The sequence below is a fragment of the Anopheles moucheti genome, chromosome 3, assembly GCF_943734755.1.
Source record: "Anopheles moucheti chromosome 3, idAnoMoucSN_F20_07, whole genome shotgun sequence".
Taxonomy (NCBI): Eukaryota; Metazoa; Arthropoda; class Insecta; order Diptera; family Culicidae; genus Anopheles; species Anopheles moucheti.
In genome coordinates this window covers 66,966,248-66,985,739 of record NC_069141.1, presented here as the reverse complement: position 1 = coordinate 66,985,739, position 19,492 = coordinate 66,966,248, and the positions used below count along the sequence as shown (strand labels likewise).

The following is a 19,492-nucleotide window of genomic DNA, read 5'->3' as shown; positions in this document are numbered from 1 at the left end:
GTGGCATTGTTTATTTGTCAATTTTGACAAAAATATGTTACATTTTACTGTGATAAAAAATAATTTTAATAAAGATATACTATAATTGTCGAAATAAACATAGAAATTACAATTGTGAATGTGATTCGTAACGCGAAAAGAAGTATTGAATCGCTGAATACTAAATATATTATGAAGGGAATTCGACCTACGCAAACATTAGAGTTAAGCAAATTATTTTTGGAACGAACGGTGCAATTTTAGTAAACAATTTTAACACAAACCGACAGAAACTGTTTGTTTTGTTAGGATTTTCCGTTTTAATAAAAAATGCATCAAGTATGATAACAATCGTTAAAAGAAATGTCAAGAAGAGCTAAAGTGTTGAAGATCTTTTCGTCAATCAGCAATGTGCGTTCAGATCAACACAAACACACACTTGTGCTGGCTTAGTAAGTGGGGGAAAGTGAAAAATTGGATCGAACCCATCATCGCGTGTGTTCCGCTACGCGTGGCCTGTACGAGCGGACTGACACCGGCTGGAAAAGTTCAAATGGAGGTCAGAATGATTTCGTAGCGAGCGTCTAAGAAGATCTCGACACATTACGGTACCGAAAAACAAAATCGGTACACGATCATGCACGCATGCGTGACCAAAAACATCCTATCCGAACCCTCGCTTGCTCGCTGACTTACCGTAGCTCTATTAGAAGTCCTATAACAATCGCTGTCACTGTGACGCTGATGGTGAGCTGATCGGCGCCGAACAGATGCCGGATCAGCTGCTCGACTGCAAAACCACCGGTTAGGGTCGACGTGGAGTTCGGTTGTAGTATGCGCGTAGCGTAACAGTCTGTTCGGTCGTCGTGGACAGCCGCCGATGAGCAGTCTGGTCGCCAAAATGACCACTGCGATGGCGGTGAAGATCCGTTCGGAACCCGGCCCTGTATCACGGTCGCTGATCGCGTGCACTGTTCAGTGAGCACAAAATTTCGATGCACTTGTACGCGTCAACACCACACACGAAGGACCACACCAGAACGCAGAAGGACAATCGCGAAAAACAAAACAAACACGCCACACAAACACACACGGGAGATGGATAATATCACTATGAGGGCTATTGCATTTATACAAGAATATAAGTACCACACAACAATCTGCACCGCACCGAACAATGTATAGCACTTGCAGCACCGTAAAAAGATGATCTTGTGCACCTTGACTATGAGAACAATGCAGCACTTGTGGGCGTGGGTGTGTGTTGATGATCGATGATGGGCTACGTGAGTGGGTGTGTGTTAAAGGATGCTTTGTTTATTTAATTATTTTTTTTTGCCAGCGAAACTAACGAACATTGCCCTTAGTGCACTTTCGAAGGGTTCGGATGAAAATTTAGAGAGGAAATTCTCACTTCTTGCTTCTGTTGTTGCACTGGCAGACTGCAGAGCCGTTTCGTATACGTAATCTTCCGAGCACCTCCGCAACACAACTCACTGCACACTCACGTTCGACCACCACTTTTGAACTTCTGGTTGAATTTCAACCTGAGCACCACTTTAGCACTGACGACCGCAGAGCAGAGTTCCAAAGAACTTATGGCACGGAACACACCGATTCACCACCATATTGCGATCGTTACCAACGATCTGGGATGAAGTTGATCCCAACCACTCTCGTACACTCTTCGGGCTAGAGATGCGAACGAGAGGATTGCTGCCGATAGCACCAAACACCAAAACGCGATAATCCCGTGTTCTGCGATAGAATAGCCACGGGATGCTATTCTTCCAAAACAGGTATACAGGTACGGCTAGGGTTTGGTTTGGTGTGGTGACTGTTTCATCATCATTCCCAAGGGAAGCCTTGGACCGCTGTTGCCGTTTCTGAAGACGAAATGTAAAGAAAGACACCTGGATAAATGGTAGAACAAGCAACACAGAGCAACAAACAAAAAAAAAAAACAAAGTGTCCTTTTCAACTTTGAAAGAAAATCGAACGAACAACGGGAGGTAATGCCTCCTGCCACGGAGGTATCTTTGAAAAGGTCAACTCCGGAAGGTCCTGAGAGCTTCTCAATCGATAGTAATGGTAATTCCGGCACACAGACACATCGCGCACCAACACCTACACGAAGCATTTGCACAATTATTCGGTTTCATTTTGCGCGCGAATATTACGCGCGGATGGTGGCGAACTACAGTTTCCAACCGAAGGATACTCTTGCAACACCGAAAACATCACATAAACAACACGTGGTGCGGGCACTGAATGTACTTCCATTACCAAGGATTGCTTTGATGGTAGCAACGAGACAGTTCTAGCACATTCCTTTGTTGCTACTCTCGCCCTTCCCGGTGGGAGTGTTTGGTCCTTCTGATAAGATTGGGGGGGGGCTTACCGGTAAGGGCACTGGGCGACGGGTTGGCAACCGATCGGTGAGGGTTGATCGGTTTTGAAGGGGTTTTGGAGTTGTGAAGCGTATGAAGTAGTATCACCGTACAGAGAACCGCCTACAGCTCGATCACTTTTGAACGAAGGGTGCGCTGGAATTCCGATATGTGTACACCGCACTCTGTAGTTAAGTGTTCCCGCTTGGCACGCTTCGTGTGGGAGGTTGGAGGCTGTGGTGAGTGTGTGCGTGTGTGTGTGGGTATGTGAATGGGATTCTGTGGTGCTCTGTGTCAGCGTGGCACCAGCAACGGAGGCACTCGAAAGATGTTCCGCAGCGGACGTCGCTTTGGCAAAGACTCCCCAGGTCAATCCACCGTGAAAGCGCCAGCGGTCCGTTTGCCGTCCGTTCGTCGTTTTAGCCAAGCCAAAGTGTCAAGAGAAGGACGTTGCAAGGTCGCGCGCTCATACCGTCAACCGTCGCTCACCAGCTGATACGCTCTCGCAGCTGTCAAAAAAAAAAAGTTGTACTACACGTCTGCTCTCGCTGCTTCGTAGCAGCAACATACTCGCCGTACAAATGCGTTCTATGCTCAGTGCAATTGCAAAACAACATTGTGCGTTTCCTCCGCTCTTTTACCATGCTTCTCTCTGTTTCTCTCTTTCTCTCTCTCTCTCTCTCTCTCTCTCTCTCTCTCACACATACACAACATTTCTATCTTTCGCTTTAATGTGAAAGAGCATAAATCGCGCATGCGTGTTTTGGGTTTGGTTGTGCCGGCGAGATGTTTGAAGTTTGGGCACTCGTTGGTTGACCGTTTGATCTTGCCGAAAAGGTAGGTGGATAGATTTTGTTCAGAATACTATGATTGTACGTTATTACTATAAAAGTATCCTTTTTTGGGAGTTCTTAAAAAAAACTGCCCAAAAATTGTTTAATTGACATCCATTCAGTAGAATTCATTCTACTCGCTGTTCTCGCTTCAATCGCTGTTCTATGAAAACTGTAAACACACACCTAGCTCTCCCGATACAGTCTATGATAGTACCTTCCCTTTGCAACCCTTAAACATTCATTTTTTTCGGTCACTTTCACTCTCGTTTTCGTTCCACGAGAACGAGAATCGAGAGAGAAGTGAGCGATATTTCTGCTCTCGCTAGGACTCGCTCCCCTTGTCAACTTCACTGCTCATAGGTAAATGCACTTACAAAATCCAATTTGTCCTAATTTATGAACTACAAATTGATAAGGATTTTCAAATTTGTAAAATCTGTAACACAAAATTGCTCAATGCCGAAAAATGCGGTGCGCAAAATTTCTCTACTAAACCTAAAAGTTTATCTTAAGTTGTTTAGTTATTACCTAACTGAATGTGTTCCACAAAATGTGAAATGAGTTATTCTGGAGGTGACCGGAAAGTAGGTCATTCCGGAAGCTTTGTTGCGGATCGATAAATCGGTGCAACGACCCCGTGTTTGGCCTGTGTGGGTTGCGAGTAATGACCTTAGTAGGTAGAGCACAACATTATCTGCAGGAAGTGCACATTGCGCTATCAAAAATTCGCCGCGTCTCAAAACATGGATGCAGCTCGATTAAAAAGCAAACGGAGTGGGGGTTTAGTCAATGTACCAATAAAAGAAAATTGATGCACATTTCCCTCCACATTCGTTGAACGTCCAATGACACCAGGCACAAAACTCACTGCTCACAACATTGCACTTGTGCTTGTGCATGCGGCACGAAGTGCATCGAATGCATCCACAAATCAACGCGCTGCTACGGAGCGTGCGTGCTACTACGTGATGCAAGACCAGAACCACGTGCTTTCCAGTTGAATGAATCCTTCGGCACAGATTCGGTTTGGTCGCAAACTGCATGGCCGATGACAGTGAACTTAGCACCAACACAAAAAGCGGGGAAAGGCTTGGCGGTGATGCATTTCCGACCGGGACATGCGCGCGATGGTACGTTGCTATTTTGTGGAGCTCGTGCGTTCCCCGACCCATATGACGTCACTCAGGAAAACAAAAATCCCCGAACCTCGAGCAGGGCGGACTGGCGCACACGCACGCAAATTTTTGCGTCCTTGGTTCGGGACGGTGACATTTTAAGGGCGGACATTTGTTTTTATGTAACAATCAATCGAGGCAAAAGCAAAAACCACCACCAACATACCGGCGGTTCGACCGAATTGTTTTGGTTTGGTACATAGCTCTGCGACCGGAAGCGAACGCTGTAGCTGGAATAGTTTTAAGGCTTGGTCAGGGGTAAGATCAACCACACACACACACGGTCAATTAACTGCTGTGGACAATAAATAAAAGGATGTAAGGATTCAACTGTACTAACATACCTTTTGTCTACTAACCTGCCAGCGGTCGCAATGACAATCAGCAGCAACAGTGCCCTGGTATTGCACAGTCGGTTCAAAAGTATGACCCGCAGATTTCGCTTCTCACCCAGAAGACGCCAGTACTGTGTGCTGACCACGGCTGTGATCCTGTTAATGGTAGTGCTTTGTGTGGTGGGTTACCTGCTGAGCGGCATGCACTACTGTTTCGATGTGCTGGTTGAATGGAAGATATCGAAAATAGTAAGTTTGGTTGGTTTTGGTTGCAACACGCCACGCGTTTCACGTGCTAAATCTTGTTCGATTTCAGTGCAATCAGTATTACACGAACGAAATCACTGGCTACATGTGTCCGGAACTGTGTGCCGGTGATACAATATCGGAATTCCACTGTCCACCGGCCACACGCACATCGGAGTACACGTTCAATCCTAACCGCTTTCTGGCACGTAAAGCTCAGCAGTTTGTAGTGGTGAAGGTAATTCTAGGGTGGTTTTCTTTACAGAATCTCAAAACTTACCATTGGATGGTAATGCCTCTTTCCCATTTGCAGCACGCAGTGCCGGATGCCAGTTATGAGAAACTTTCCTGGATCGATAGCCGCCACCAGGAGGAACACTTCCCGACGGAAACGGAGTACGTTGGCATTGTGCGGCGCTATATCGAGTTGCGGTATAATCTGCAGCTACCGTTCGACAAGCTGAACAGCTTGCTGAAGCTGAAGAACAAGAACAATCACATTCTGTTCCGGGCCAGTATGCGCAACAGCTGGAACCTGATACAGAACAACGAGTACCTGTTGAGCCGGTTGTACGAGGAGCGGGAGATCTTCCCGCAGGTGATCGGTACGTGCGGTGATCTGTTCATTACCGAGCTGCTCGACACGGTTGAGTTTGATGAGCGCCGGTACCACTTTACAAACCACATCGACCTGTCCAAGTGGCGGTACCATCTGAAGGTGGCGGTACTGATACTGGACTACCTGGACGATATGGCGCAGAACCGGTTCCAGATGTGTTCGGTGCTGTTGGCCGGCTTCGGCATCAGTGACAGTCGGATGAAGTATCACGATTTGCGGTACATCACTACGGAGGGATCGATCGATCGGCACCTGTCGGATGGACGCTGGTGTGCGGAAGATGCCGACTGTAGCTATCACGATTGTCGCAGCCGTTGCAACACCACCAGCCGCCAGTGTACGACCGGTTTGCTGAACAACAATCTGCAAATTGTCTGCGAAAAGGTAAGCATGGTTTGGTGTTTATCCTAAAAAAGTATAGAACTGGCGTTAGTATGCATTTAGCGCTGATGGGACTGGGTGTAACTTACCTTTCGGATAGATATTTCGTGGAACTGCGACGGAACCGGGCATTCTGGTGACGGAGAAAAGTCCCAACCGGTTGCTGCGCATCCTGGAGCGTTGCGCACAGCCCGTCAGCAGATCGGACGTTGACACCGCACGGCCATGGGGTGCATCGAAAACGCTTAAGAAGCAGCTGTACAATGAGCTGACCAGTATCTACGAGCAGCTTGCTTCCTCGCTTTACTCCTAACTCCAACGCCGTCTGTGGAGGATTTCCCCCATTTCGGGACCAGAAAGTTGCAGCAGACCGCTCGATAGCACCCGTTGTCAATTGCAGTGATAATCAAACATGCGCGCACATGCCGTGCGGTACAACAATTGTGGTATTATTAGTGGCCCAATGGTCCGGTTTCAGCAGTGCGAGATGAAAGTGCAAACCACGTTTACGTAGAGCCCTTTGCGTAAGATATTCTTTACGATTTTCAACGCTTATCAACGATCTAGGCATAATATAGAGTACACTAATAAAACACTAACACACATAATACACACTACGGCAGTATTGGGAGAAAGGGAAAAATTAAATTGTTCGGAAATTTGTTCATTGAACTGAATTGATCTATCGCATTACGTTATTCTGCGTGTTTTATGATTTTGTTTTCTGTGGTTAATAGCTAAAATATTTACAATTGCTTAATGGGAATAATTCTTCAGGGAATATTTAATACCTTAAGACTGGGCTAGCTGTGCTGAACCGACGCTAAGCGCTACGTGGAAACTATTTGGGTGCCTTTTTAAGCTTGATTTACTCGATGGTCGCAACGAACACCAAAAGTTTTCCATCGCTGCAAGCAACTTTTCGCACCGTTCTACACTGTAAGCAGGACACACCGGAAGAGTGGCGTGTATCTGTGTAGGATAACACACAGTCGGGCTGTATTCGATCAACTCCAGCAGTTGATTGGTGGATTCGAATGTTTCCATATCTACCCACAGCTGTACGTCGTGGTGAAAATTTACTTCCTTCAGCTCAAACACGGCACTGGCACAGTGCCGGAAGATGGCCAAAAAAGAACGTTTCGTAAGACTGATATTGTGCGATAGATCCAACTGTGCCAGCGATGCACAATTTCGTCCGATGGCGGGTAAAAGTGTAGTTTCTATTTCGTCGTCCGTCAGCCGACAGTTGCCCAGACTGAGTATGCGTAATTCATTCATCCGATTCTGCGACAGCGTTTGCCACAGTTTAGGTTTCATATTGACACATTGTACAGGTAGCGACGTGAGATACGCTTCACGCAGGTTACCCTCAGCCAGCTGCTCTAAAAGACACTGCACGGAACGTTCCGTGAGCTTATTGTCGGAAATGTCAAACGTTTCCAAACGATTAAGCTGGGCGGTCGGGAAGATGGTGGGGTTGAAAGTTGTTACCTCCGTAGAGCGAATGCGTAACACGCGAAGGAATGGCAAATTGCTACACAACCGGTTTAGCGGGACCAAAGCATCGTCTTCCAGTGGGTTGCTGCTTAGATCTAGTCTGGTTAGCAAACCGCCCCCGATGGCGGCTGGGTTGGTGCTTGTTCCATCGGTGGTCATATCCGCAGAGTCCCTACACCCAAAGCAAAGCATTTCCACACTTTTACTGGTGAGCATATTACCCGCCAGCTGTAAAATACGCAGCTGCCTACAGGATGGCAGATACCGGACAAGCGTGGCAATATTATCATCCGTGATGCTATTCATGGAAAGGTCTAACTGTTTCAGCCATTCCTGCTGAAAAAATGTCACCATAAGAACAATGGACAGTACATGCTTCGCTGCGATGGACGAAATGTTGAAGGCAAAATCATTTTCCAGTATGATGGCGTGACGTCGATCCATCATTTTGAGACGATTGCGTAAATTGGTATCATTCTCTGCAAGAAATAGATCGTAAAAACGATAAAAAACGGCGAAGGTTGTGTAAACAAAGCTATCATACATACCAAGTTTATGTTCTGTGCAATAATTATCATAAAACGGTACCAAATCGACGTGTTCCTGGCCGTAAATTTCACCGTATACAGTAGTGCTGTCAGTTGAACCTGTTTGTAACAGCTTGTGCAGGGTATCGGAATTTAAATATAAATTTACCGAAGCGGCCAAACCTTCAACAGCTTTCAGTTTAACTAATGGACGTTTACCGTGATTGCTGCAACAAGAGAATATTGTTGTAATATACTATGACACAAAATAAGTAACGATAATACTTACAAAATGTACTGTTTGGCAACCGCATTCGTTAGCCATTCAACCGGGTGTGACGATGAGTTCAGCTGCTCATCATACTGTATACTGTACGTTTCTCCATTATCGAGGATCACCTTTATGACACGCTCCTGCTCCGATGGCACAGATGGAGTGAGCAATTCCGTCGATTGTTTTACTGGTGTTCTTGAATTACATTCCTGTGGAACAAAGTTTTCCTTTTCTTCTAGCGTGGGACTAGATATGCGCTCAAAACCAGCATCAAGAAGCGATGACTGATAGATCGAGGATCGTCGCCCGAACGAGAAAGAGCGCGATTCATTTGAGTTGCGTCGAGATTGTGTTCGCCGAAAGCTTTTTGCCGAATTGCTCATGATAATATTGAAGGCACTCGGTTTGCCGCTGCTCTGCTGCGAACGTTTGGCTTGATCGTGGTCCGGCTCGAGTATTTCTTCCCCAAATAGATCGTCACTGTCCGAGTCGAGTGATACGCAGTAACGTGGTGGTGTTGGTTCGCATTCATCTATAGGTTCGACGGTATTTGTTGGAATGGAAAACGAATTACGTTTTTCCAATCCATCTTCGAGGGATTCGCGATCACGATTCATGCGACTTTTTTTCGTCGTTTGTTTTATATCGTCGATAAGCCAATCGTCAATGTCTTCCTCCTCATCAGCATATCGGGGTGTTTGGCGCTTCTTCTGCGGGATAGCACGCGTAGGTGATTGTTCATTATCGAGACGATGCTTTCGCACCGCGTTCATCACGCTGCGATACTCCACTACACCAGCTGCAGATTTGTGTTTCTTCACGCTACCGAATATGCTTTCGAATGGAGATTCTTCACCACTACTAGATCGACCGTTATCGTCATCGTATATAACGTTGCGGTGCCGCAACGATACACCAACCTCACTCCCGTATCCAGAAGAGGTTCTGCTCGCTTTCAATGTTTGTGTACTCGATCTCGATGGTGAAGCAAGTGGTGAAGAAAGCGATGCTTCGAAATTTCCGTCAGATCGATGCTGCCGTAACGATTTTTTATCGGCAGAAGAAGAAGCGATGCCAGTCAATTTTCCAGATGTCGTAGGTGGCGATATCGGGATTGCAGCGGCATCAAATTGCGCTACCAACTCGTTTCGAATACGCTGGTAATGACTCTTTTCGGAGGATGTTAGAGGCACCTTTAGCTTTTTGTACCATCCGTCCAGCATATTTAGCGCAGTTTCACCGTAATCATTACGCTGCGTCGCATTAGCACCACGATCAAGCAGTACCGTGATCACGTTCAAATGACCATTACGGCAGGCGTCGTGGAGTGGTGTAATGCCTTCGCAGCTAGTGCCACCCTTATCGTTGATGTGTGCTCCACGGTCGAGTAGCAGTGTGACGATTTCGGAATACCCGTGTATACAGGCTTCGTGAAGTGGCAGCCATCCGGCAAAGTCACGCTCATTCACCGGATGTCCTAGCTGAAGTAGTTGCTCGGCGAGAGCTTTATTGCCGGAAATGGCAGCTTGATGCAGCTGTGTTTCTCCCTTCTTGTTACGTCGGACGGCAAATCGTTTACCGCGTTTTCGGGTTTTCGAAGTTTCACCCGTTGTGGAATTGTTTAAATCTTCTCCTATGGTAAGAGCAGGATCGCCATCGGAATCATCGGAAAGATCGACATTCAGATCGATCTCATCTCCCACATTCGGTGTGTCACGTTCGGCATCCTCTTCCTCATCGTCCTCAACATCGTAATCTATAAGATCGTTTGTTTGATTGTGATCCAGCAAATCTTCACTATCCGGTTCAGCGACATTCGATACATCGATACCTTCGCTCAATGCTTCCTGTTCCAGCTTGTCCGCCATTAAATCCATACAGCAGCCCCGCAAAACCTTTACCGCACGCTGCACTGCCATGCGTTGCAATTCGATCGATTTAAGCTTCTGTGCTTCACCTTTCGCCTGCAGGTAAATGGTCTGGATGTCGAAAAATGATTTCTTTTGGCGTTCGTATAGCTTGCCAATTTTCATCAATGTGTAATACGCTTCCTGCGGTTCATTGTTTATAATATTGTGCTCCTTCCAGAGATACCCTAGCGCCTCCTCATACTGCCGGTTATCAATGTACGTTTGATACAGACTCACGTAGCACGGTATCAACTGCCGTTCGGTTTCACCGTTTGCTTCGGCATTCTGCAGCATTAGTTTGTAATAATCGATGGCTTTGCTGAAATTGCGCAACTTACACGAACCGTCCCCCATGCGTTCGTACAGCTCCTTCCGGCGCACATAGTTTGAAGCATCGATTGTTATCAACTCATCCTCCATACGGCACATAGCGATGAGTACTTTCAGCTTCTGCTGTATCCATTTTGCATCGCTCGCAACAGGTGTCTTTAGCCGGTAGGCCCGCTTCAGTGTTTGGCGGGCGCTTTGAAAATCATCCATCTTTAGGAAAAACGTTCCCATCAGCATTAACGTTTGACACATTTTCGTAGCACGTCCCGTAAGCCGAGAGGCTACCTCAAGGCTGAGGTTCAACAATCGTAACGTTTGTCCACAATGATCACCGTTGGCGGAATCGTTACATTCCCACCGCGAGCTAGAGAGCGCCATCGCGTTGTAGCAGGTATAGAGGAGGTCAAACAGATCGGCATCCTTCGCAAGTCGAATTGCTCGTTCCATATTTTCCTTGGCTGGGCCCATTTGATTCTGATTGTCTAATGTAATACCGAGGTTAAGATGAGCCCTGGCCTGCATGTTGATAAGCTCGGTTTTAGGTAGAATTCGTTTCAGTTCGTCACAAATTGAAAGCGCCGTACGAAACGATCGATCAGCCTCGGCTAAATCTGACTCTGCATCGGATGTTTTACCCTGTCGCTGGAAGAATTCGGCCCGCTGCAGATAAACTCGCCCCATTGTCGTGTGTGCTTCTTGCAATGCTTTGGTATTGGCTTCTCTTAGTGCGGCTCGCATATAAGCCTGTACATTGTGCAGTGCTTCCTTGTACTGACCCAATGTGGAATGCATCTCCCCAACCATCCTGAACGCAAGCCCTCGATCCATCGGTTTGTTTATCTTTTCATACGCTTTGGCCGCTAGTTTGTATTCGTTGAGGGCACGTTGATGCTCTTCGCGGTCTTTATACCATTCACCGAGCAGCATGCATGTTTCGGCCAACGCTAAATAGTTCGATTCGTTTGCGTATTTCGTTTTCTTCTTTATCAACTCTACAATAAACAAGTGAGTACGATATTATTTGAACTGTTTTAATGCGGTCCGAACGTGTGCAAAGGCACTGAGAGAACTCACTCTGCTCGTTGTAATCCATTGTGGCAAATGTTGTGCACTTTTAGTTTACGGTACAAAACAACCAAATATATCTATTTTCTTGAAAATGTTCGTCTATATCACAGTAAAACAATAAATTTACAATTGCGAAACGGTGCGGAGTAAACAAACCATGTATAACCGCGTAAATTGTTTACGCCTTTCGAACAAATGTCAAAGTTGAGGCGCGCACAACCGATGTGGTTGAAACTAGCTCGTACGACTGGCACCAGTGGGAAGTCTTTTCGGTTGAATTCGTTGGGTTATTTATTAATCACTCCATGCTAAATCCGCTGTTTCCTGGGAAAGTCGGATTAATAAATTGAAATAAAGTTCGATTGGCTACCAATCAGATACATTGTTTCATTTGTTTATGGTAAACAAACCACTTGAAATGATTCATGCACTTAGCAATCCATTTGTGCCCTATGTCCACAGCTTGCGTTTAGTTTGTTTGACAAGTACCTACGTGCGTGTGTGACGTGATATTTATTTACAAATTGTTTCCAGATGTCATTTGTTCGTAAAACAATGGGGTACTGCTAGCGGCGTGATATTAGGCTAAATTTGGTGCAAACAAACCAAGTGAGGAGTGTTGTGTTTCTACCAAGAAGTAGGCTGGTGTGCTGATTGAATGGATTTTCGATTGTTTGGTTGCTAGCAACGATGGGACGTCGGGAGGCGTCAGTTATTCGTCGTACATTTCACATCGGATAGTAAGGCGAACAACTTTGCTGGCACGGAACGGAAAGAACGATAAGCTATCGAGCTATTGAAGACGACGGAATAATCTGATAAAGACTGCTCTTCGGAATGGAACGATTTAGCATTCGGAGTGGTGGAGTAGTCTCTGCAATATCGATAGCAGAGATGGAACCGTCCGATCTAACGGTGTACGATGCCGTTTACGGTACATTTCAATTACCGTCGTATGTACGAACGGTTGTGGCATCGGAAGAGTTTACTCGTCTGAAACATTTGAAACAATTAGGCGTATCGAATGCAGTATTTGGAACGGCTTTACACACAAGATACGATCACTCGCTGGGGTAAGTTTTGGAAGTTCGTATGAAGAAAAACAATCTTTATCTAACCGTCAACCAATTTCCAGAGCATGTTACCTCGCTGGAAGATTACTGAACGAAGTGAATAAGACTCTGAACAAACCTATCACCGAGGACGAAAGGAAGTGTGTGATGGTAAGCTACTCCATGGAGTGACCTTTGTTTTGCTTTAACTTAAAAAGATACACGATTCTTTCCTTTTACATCGCAGTTGGCCGCCGTTTTACACGATTTAGGCCATGGACCTTTCTCTCATTTGTGGGAAAAGTTTGTGGAAGCTTATGGTTCTCATTGGAAGGTAAGGAGTTCCGAATTATTTTCGAAACCAAAATCTTAATGTACGTTTCTCGATTCCAGCACGAACGATCCTCGGTAGAACTTGCGAGAAATCTGTTGGACCGCATGGAAATTGTTTCGGAAAAACAGATCAATTTAATATGTGCCTTGATACGAGGCGATGCGTCCGAACTTCTGGACGCAGACCGGCAGTTTATGACGCAAATCGTTAGCAGCGATGTAGATGTCGATCGTTGCGACTATTTGCAACGCGACGCTCACAGTGTGCCGGACATAATTAAACCGTCCCGGCCATTCCGACAACTGTTTGATCGTGTACGAGTTGTTACGTTGCAAGGGAAAGGCCAGCTTGCGTATCATTGGAAAGATTATCCGCTGGTGTACGAAATGGCATGCGCCCGACAAATGTTCCATCGGCGTTGCTACCAAGATCCGAAGGTGTTGGGCGCAGAGCTCATGATGCTGGACGTGATGCACGAAGCTGAACGGGCAGGTTTTCGATTCTTGCGGTAAGTAGGCATGGTGTTGCTTAATTTTCGCCTATATTTTATTTAGCATCAGTTTCGTTCGTATTAAATATTTCGGTAGTAACATCCCCGTTGGTTGCTTGTTGGTTTAAATTAGGTTCCTGTGGCGTGTCGACCGTCGTGTGTGCGTGTTTGGGATCGTTCAGATTGATTGCGTTGATATACTCAGGGTAGTTTAGGAGTCCGTTCTTATCGGTATCGGCAAACTCGATGAAATCATCGATAACCTCTGCAAGTAGAAAGAGAGGAAATAATGGCACATGTTCTTTGGGGTCACTCCAAACTCCCTACCAATGATATGGTTAAATTCTTCATCTTCCAGAAAGGGTGCTCGGTCGTCTGACGTGTGCTTTGAATTTTGATCTATACCGTGCAGCTGTCCGTCGGCCTTGCTGTGGTGATGAGTGGCCGCGTGTAACATTTCTAACCCATCGAGATTATCATTGTTGTCGGAATCGTGTAGCTTGAAGTAGTAAAAGTTTTTCTCGTCCTCGGACATTTCCGTCAGACTTTGCTCACCGATCGGTAAACGCTTCAAGTCATCTTCCAGGTGTCTGTGAAAGTTGTTCGCATAGGTATTTAAGAAATCAATTACTAACCACTAGCGACACACACACACACACACACACACACACACACACACACACACACACACACACACACACACACACACACACACACACACACACACACACACACACACACACACTGACTTACTCTCGTTCAGGTTGCAAATGGTCATCCAAGTGAAGTTTTTCTGATTTTCGGCTAAAATCACCCCCCGGATGATGGGGTCCCTTTGCACCTGCTGTCGGAACGGGCCCGTGAATGAGTGTAGTGCATAGAACGATGTAGTGTAACAGAAAACTGTTACGGTACGCGAAACTCATACTAACAATGTTCTTCAGAATGCACTTACTTCTAGTTTAACGTTCACAAAAAGGAATGTTCTGATAGAAAAGATTTTGTGCAAGATAACAAATAATCGCAAGGAATTGTTTTTACCTAGGGTAATGTTTGCATCCTGGCGAAAGTTTGACAGTTGGCGATGCACTTTATTATTGTTGCTTCTTGCGTATCCTTGTTCATGCGCAATAGAAAGGATGCTGTTTCAGTAAGAGCAGTGTTGCCATTTGCTGTTTAGGTTGTGTGTATGAGATTAAAGGCGAATATAATTTTTAACGGTTCCTTTTAAAATTCAATTCTTATAAATATTTTCAATTATTAATTAGACATTCTTTCAACTCATTTTTTTCTAGTGATGGCCAAAGTGAGCAACTTTCGAAAATACATGGCAAACCTGACCTATTTAAGTATTTAAACGATAACATTATTGGAGAGCTGGCCTCTAGTAATCTTCCGCGGCTCGAAAAAGCTAAAGAAATAATAAACCGTATGCAAAAGAAACACCTGTACGAAGAAATAATTCGATTTTCGGTCGACATGACTAAAGAGGTACGGTATTGATTCCATATTACATACTTTACATCTGTAAACTCATCCGAGTTCCGCTATCTTCTTTTGTAGGTAAAAGAATACAACTGCCAACAGGGAGAACCCATTGTTGTACAAGCGGTACGATACATAAAATCTGCGCAGCAATGGTTTTCTAGCTTTAACGTTACCTTCTACAAACCCGGTACCGATGGTGGTATCGATGTTGTTTCCCTGGAGGAAGCAAGGGACCTGAACCAAAGTGTCACATGCGAGTCGGTTGACGAGATTGAGCAGTATATCATCTACTGTACTAGCGTCGACCCGGTAGTGCAAAGACGTGCTAAGCACCACTTTACCAATCTACTCAACGAACCAACAATGGAAAGCTAGTCGGAGTTTTGTTTGTGTGTGGAATTTACAAGAAACGTTAAATTATTTGTTTTTCTTCATTTGTCTACATCATTCAGAGGCTTTTACTGTGTTTTGTTTGCAGTAAACTATGATATAGATAACCTCCACAACTACTTAAGTGGCTTTCATATCTTAGCACCAGTGTGAATATACATTAAAAGAAGAGATTTATGCAAAGTTATTTTTCTATTTTGAATTTAAGTAAACTCATTCGTTATTTTGCTTATTTAAAGAATTTTAGTTCAGAGTAATAAAAAATACGTATTACCTTCGAATCGCCAAAATTAAAAACGGGTGTATGCAGTAACAGAGAACGAAATTATTTGTAAGGTTTTTTTTTATTTATTATTTAATATTTATTTTACACATTTTCTCGTCTTCTACAACACAAAACAATGCATCACCGACGGTTGCATTTAGAGATACCGGTTAAGTTGTTCCACAATGAAACATGCAACGATCTCGTCCATGATCAGATCTATGCAATGGTCGGGCTAATCGGGGCTAAACACTTTCACGGCTTGGTGGTGGATCCTACACGCTAGATGAATAGTTTATACATAAATAATGATGTGGGAATGTGTGTGTATGGTGTTGTGGATTTTCAGTTTCCTGCTTTTCCTTATCATAGTACGCTCCGCGCTTGAATGGTAAACGCCGTTTCGTGCGTCGAACCACGCGCGTAGAAAGGAACACTTTATTTGAGTGGTAGCTGCGTGGCGAGGTACTGCTTATAGAGCCGCTGCTTGCAGAACTGGTAAAATTCGATCTCCTTCGTGAAGTTCCGTCGGACAAGATCCTTTATCTCCTCGCTGACCGGTGGTTTGAAGCTGTTTTTGTTGATCTTTTGTAGTACGTTCACCTCGTTGAAGTAGACGGAGCTGGCACCGGAAAAGAAGCGCGGAACGTACTTCTCCAGCACGGTGAGTGTGGTGTTCAGGTCTTCCAGCACACCAACCACCGCGTACTGGCTTTCGACTGCATACTTGGCGCGTTCCAGTGCTCCGGCACTGTTGAAGGGACTGTGTAAATGAAAGGAAACAGTTGGGATTTAACATAATGCTTCAGTGTGATACATCTACCTACACCGCCGCCAATACTCACAGGCATTCTTCGCCGTGGCCGCAGAAAAATAGCGTCTGCCGACGATGATCCCCGATGCCTTCGTGGACGGCATTCTGCGAATAGGTGCATTCTGGATCGCCCTGCAGGACGCACGTTTCAAAATCCTTCTTCAGCCAGCGTGGATCTGGCAGTGGCAGGTCCGGAAACGCTTGCTTCCGTTCTACGTAGTACCAGGGCGCACGCACATAGTAGTACCAGCTGATGATGCGCTCGACCGGATCGCGCACCATATTCACGTAGATCGGCATCGGAAGACCGAAGCGTGTGAAGTTCGTATAGCATACATGCTTGACGTACACGGACGGTACCGGCAGATCCATCACCATTTCGGCCAGTTCCTGTTGCCGCTCGGGTGACAGCCGGATCACCTCCAGCCGCTGGACCACATCCCGGTGGAAGGTGTAATCGTTGCGCACCGCCAATCGACGCAGCAGCTCCATGAACGTTTGGCTGCCAACCTTCGGCACACGGTTGAAGAAGATGATTGGAACCTCTGACCGGCGCGTATTGTTCAGCTTCATCGCCTTGAGGCTCTGCATCTGAGGGAAAGATGTGGATAAAGAAGATGTAGTGTTTGGGACGTCACTATCAGAACCATCTTAACTGATGGATTTCGTCAAAGAAAAGCGTTTCGGTTTTTATAAAAATCTACTTTTGCTTACGAACGAACTGCCCGGCAAGCTGTAGCTGAATTGTTTGTCCGAGCGTGTGCGAACAAAATGCGAACCAGGTAAATCGACGAACCAGAGAAATATGAATATTCATAAGACGAAGCGAAAGAGAAATGGCAAAGAAAGTCCATATTGTGCCGTGACAATCGCCTAATAGCGTGGTAAGAATTGTTGCTCATCGAAGCCCCCTCGAAAGGAGTGGAAACACAGCACCCCAAAGCAGTAGATTTGCATAAAAATTAACAAACTCATCTTCATCACACGGTTTATGATGTTTGTTCGCGCAACGCGCCCAGCCCTTTGGTAAGGGTGTTTGGTTGGTAAATGTTTTGGTAACTGTCGATGATGATTGCTTGAAAACGAAAGCTTGGCATGCTACGTGGATTTTAAATTTTTAGAGTTTTCATTTCGTGTTGCTACGTGGAGTAGGTCAGTAGGCAAAGAATGTGATATAGCATGGAACTCCGGTGCATGGGAGGGATGTGAGAATTAATGTTGAGGATTTTTTTTCCGAAGTCAGATTAATCCGTAGTTGGGTTTAAATATAAGGTGGGGTTCTTTTCATGCTCTTTTTATTGGATTGCATTCTTATTTTTTGCATATCGTTTGAACGCGTTCCAAACGTTCTCTTTATCATGTGAACTAGTACGCAAAGAGTACTAATACATGTAACTAACAAAATTGCCGCCCATACTTTGAATAACAGAAAGTAATGAAATATTTAGATTTGCTGTAAACTGGTTGAGGTATTCAATGTTTTATTTGCGAAAACGCAGTTTACTTCGGAGTAAAATTCGGAATAAACTCTGGAGTCGACTCCGGATCAATCCAGAGTAAACTCCGAAATCGAATCCGGACTACTCCGGAGTAACTAAACTTGTTTCAACTCCGGATTAATCCGCAGTAAACTCCGGAATCGACTCTTATTTAATCCGAAGTAAGCTCCAGATTCAACTCCATTTTTTTCTAGAGGTGAATCTGGATTAATCCAGATTGGTACGGAATTGACTCTGTGGTTTACTCTAAATCAATCCGAAGAAAGCTCCCGATTGGTCTCCGAATTAATCCTATGTCGACTCTGGCTTAATCCGGAGTCGACTTTAGATCAATCTGGAGTAAACTCGGGATTCAACTCTGCATTTTTTCTGGAGTTGTATCCGATGTTTTGACGTTGGAGTGGATTGATGAATTCACTCCGGAGCACACCTCTCTTGTGAGAATGGGCTTTCTACTATTTGGTTACTTTTGCAGCTGAAACAAACAAAGTACCTCATATTAACTGATTTTTTCTTTAAATGTGTATCATCTGAAATAGGTGTAAAAGGACGGGTGAGTGATCATTAAAACAAGGAGTACTTCCACCTTCCAATTTTTATAAGTAATGCATTGTGTGGTACGTTATCGCATGTAGGTCAAGTATGCCATCTATCCGGCACGTGCTTATGGTGGTTCCACTTATGTACAGGAGTCAACGTGTCGTGTTGTCGATTAGGGCTGATTGTTTCCGTTTCGCTTCTAGATATTTTAACCCCAAACAACCAAACGTGGAGATGATTCACTGACCGTCCGATGTGATAAAGCATCCCCATTTGTTTAAGGTATGTGCCCAAATTTTCATCCTTTAATGCACACTGTGGCTGATAGGTTCGATTTTCACCTTCTTTCCAATTCCTTTGCTTTTTCTCGGGTTTTAGTTGCAGCACTAAGGTAACCGGCAGGAAACAAAAAAAAGGGACCCGATTGTCTGCACCTGGTTCCGCACATGTACGGCCGGAATGGATGTACCATCTCAAAATTGGAAGAAAATTGCCCATTTCTCGCTGACCTACTTCCACGAGGGGCAGGATTTTTCGCGAGTAGTTTGCACCGAGAGACAAACAGACATACACACACACACACACACACACACGTGTGGGACAGTTTGGAGTGTAGCATCGCGTCTGGCACCGGGAACACTCCCATAAAACGGTTGAATTATGGTTGCACGTGTCAAAATCGTTTGCCAAAAAGTAAAACAGGGAATGGTTGGCTTGGCTAAACGATCCCCTTATTTCGGTGGTCCATGCACACCGAAAGGAGGCAAACCCACAGGATGCATTTATTGTCTCCGACGCTTCTACATGGTACCGTGGACAGTTTTGCTCACTTCCACCCCAGAAACACCCGCTTAAATCGCATCTTTTTCCCTTTGCTTTTTTTTATGTTGGCGACATTATGCAAGAAAGCAGCCACGAAGGCAAACCGGCCGCTGGAAGACACACATTCACCCGTGTATGTAAATGGTACAACATCTTGCGAAGATAAATTTTCCTTGTAGGTGGAAAACACCCCCCCCCCCCTGCCGAAGAAGCAGCATCAAAGAAAAC

General features: G+C 45.2%; 5 protein-coding genes across 5 annotated transcripts in view; 2 read left to right on the top strand and 3 right to left on the bottom strand.

Moving 5' to 3' along the window:
• The first annotated feature begins 4,517 nt into the window (after window positions 1-4,517).
• Window positions 4,518-6,595, top strand: LOC128304337 (divergent protein kinase domain 1B). The gene is made up of 5 exons (XM_053041515.1): window positions 4,518-4,638; window positions 4,747-4,964; window positions 5,032-5,199; window positions 5,275-5,964; window positions 6,062-6,595. The coding sequence occupies exons 2-5, from the start codon at window positions 4,755-4,757 to the stop codon at window positions 6,272-6,274; spliced, it is 1,281 nt and encodes a 426-aa protein (XP_052897475.1). The 5' UTR covers window positions 4,518-4,638; window positions 4,747-4,754; the 3' UTR covers window positions 6,275-6,595.
• Window positions 6,596-6,706: 111 nt separating this feature from the next.
• Window positions 6,707-11,595, bottom strand: LOC128303206 (tonsoku-like protein). The gene is made up of 4 exons (XM_053040075.1): window positions 11,577-11,595; window positions 8,278-11,494; window positions 8,010-8,215; window positions 6,707-7,940 (listed from the first exon to the last, which is right to left on the bottom strand). The coding sequence occupies exons 1-4, from the start codon at window positions 11,593-11,595 to the stop codon at window positions 6,754-6,756; spliced, it is 4,629 nt and encodes a 1,542-aa protein (XP_052896035.1). The 3' UTR covers window positions 6,707-6,753.
• Window positions 11,596-12,183: 588 nt separating this feature from the next.
• LOC128303596 (deoxynucleoside triphosphate triphosphohydrolase SAMHD1) lies at window positions 12,184-15,605 on the top strand. Its single transcript, XM_053040594.1, has 6 exons — window positions 12,184-12,643; window positions 12,706-12,793; window positions 12,870-12,956; window positions 13,016-13,464; window positions 14,742-14,937; window positions 15,010-15,605. Exons 1-6 carry the CDS (start codon window positions 12,408-12,410, stop codon window positions 15,307-15,309), a joined length of 1,356 nt encoding a protein of 451 aa, XP_052896554.1. The 5' UTR covers window positions 12,184-12,407; the 3' UTR covers window positions 15,310-15,605.
• On the bottom strand, window positions 13,503-14,438 carry LOC128303597 (multiple coagulation factor deficiency protein 2 homolog). The gene is made up of 3 exons (XM_053040596.1): window positions 14,200-14,438; window positions 13,774-14,036; window positions 13,503-13,711 (listed from the first exon to the last, which is right to left on the bottom strand). The coding sequence occupies exons 1-3, from the start codon at window positions 14,370-14,372 to the stop codon at window positions 13,503-13,505; spliced, it is 645 nt and encodes a 214-aa protein (XP_052896556.1). The 5' UTR covers window positions 14,373-14,438.
• A 422-nt stretch (window positions 15,606-16,027) lies between the features above and the next one.
• The window catches only part of LOC128304004 (heparan sulfate 2-O-sulfotransferase pipe), a 121,532-nt gene continuing 118,067 nt past the window's right edge, over window positions 16,028-19,492 (bottom strand). The window contains exons 4-5 of the mRNA XM_053041118.1: window positions 16,435-16,994; window positions 16,028-16,352 (exon numbers count right to left, since the gene is read on the bottom strand). Of these exons, the coding sequence (XP_052897078.1) occupies window positions 16,028-16,352; window positions 16,435-16,994 (885 nt within the window). The remainder of the gene's footprint in view (window positions 16,353-16,434; window positions 16,995-19,492) is intronic.

Excerpts from the sequence above, each read along its gene's own strand:
- LOC128304337 (XM_053041515.1), top strand. The coding sequence starts at position 4,755 with ATGACAATCAGCAGCAACAGTGCCCTGGTATTGCACAGTCGGTTCAAA. Across the intron at positions 4,965-5,031 it reads AATGGAAGATATCGAAAATA|TGCAATCAGTATTACACGAA; the intron begins GTAAGTTTGGTT and ends GTTCGATTTCAG. Across the intron at positions 5,200-5,274 it reads AGCAGTTTGTAGTGGTGAAG|CACGCAGTGCCGGATGCCAG; the intron begins GTAATTCTAGGG and ends TCCCATTTGCAG.
- LOC128303206 (XM_053040075.1), bottom strand. Across the intron at positions 8,216-8,277 it reads GTTGCCAAACAGTACATTTT|CAATCACGGTAAACGTCCAT; the intron begins GTAAGTATTATC and ends CTCTTGTTGCAG. Across the intron at positions 7,941-8,009 it reads TTGCACAGAACATAAACTTG|AGAATGATACCAATTTACGC; the intron begins GTATGTATGATA and ends TATTTCTTGCAG.
- LOC128303596 (XM_053040594.1), top strand. The coding sequence starts at position 12,408 with ATGGAACGATTTAGCATTCGGAGTGGTGGAGTAGTCTCTGCAATATCG. Across the intron at positions 12,644-12,705 it reads AGATACGATCACTCGCTGGG|AGCATGTTACCTCGCTGGAA; the intron begins GTAAGTTTTGGA and ends ACCAATTTCCAG. Across the intron at positions 12,794-12,869 it reads ACGAAAGGAAGTGTGTGATG|TTGGCCGCCGTTTTACACGA; the intron begins GTAAGCTACTCC and ends TTTACATCGCAG.
- LOC128303597 (XM_053040596.1), bottom strand. The coding sequence starts at position 14,372 with ATGAGTTTCGCGTACCGTAACAGTTTTCTGTTACACTACATCGTTCTA. Across the intron at positions 14,037-14,199 it reads CATTTGCAACCTGAACGAGA|ACACCTGGAAGATGACTTGA; the intron begins GTAAGTCAGTGT and ends CAACTTTCACAG. Across the intron at positions 13,712-13,773 it reads AGAATTTAACCATATCATTG|AGGTTATCGATGATTTCATC; the intron begins GTAGGGAGTTTG and ends TTCTACTTGCAG.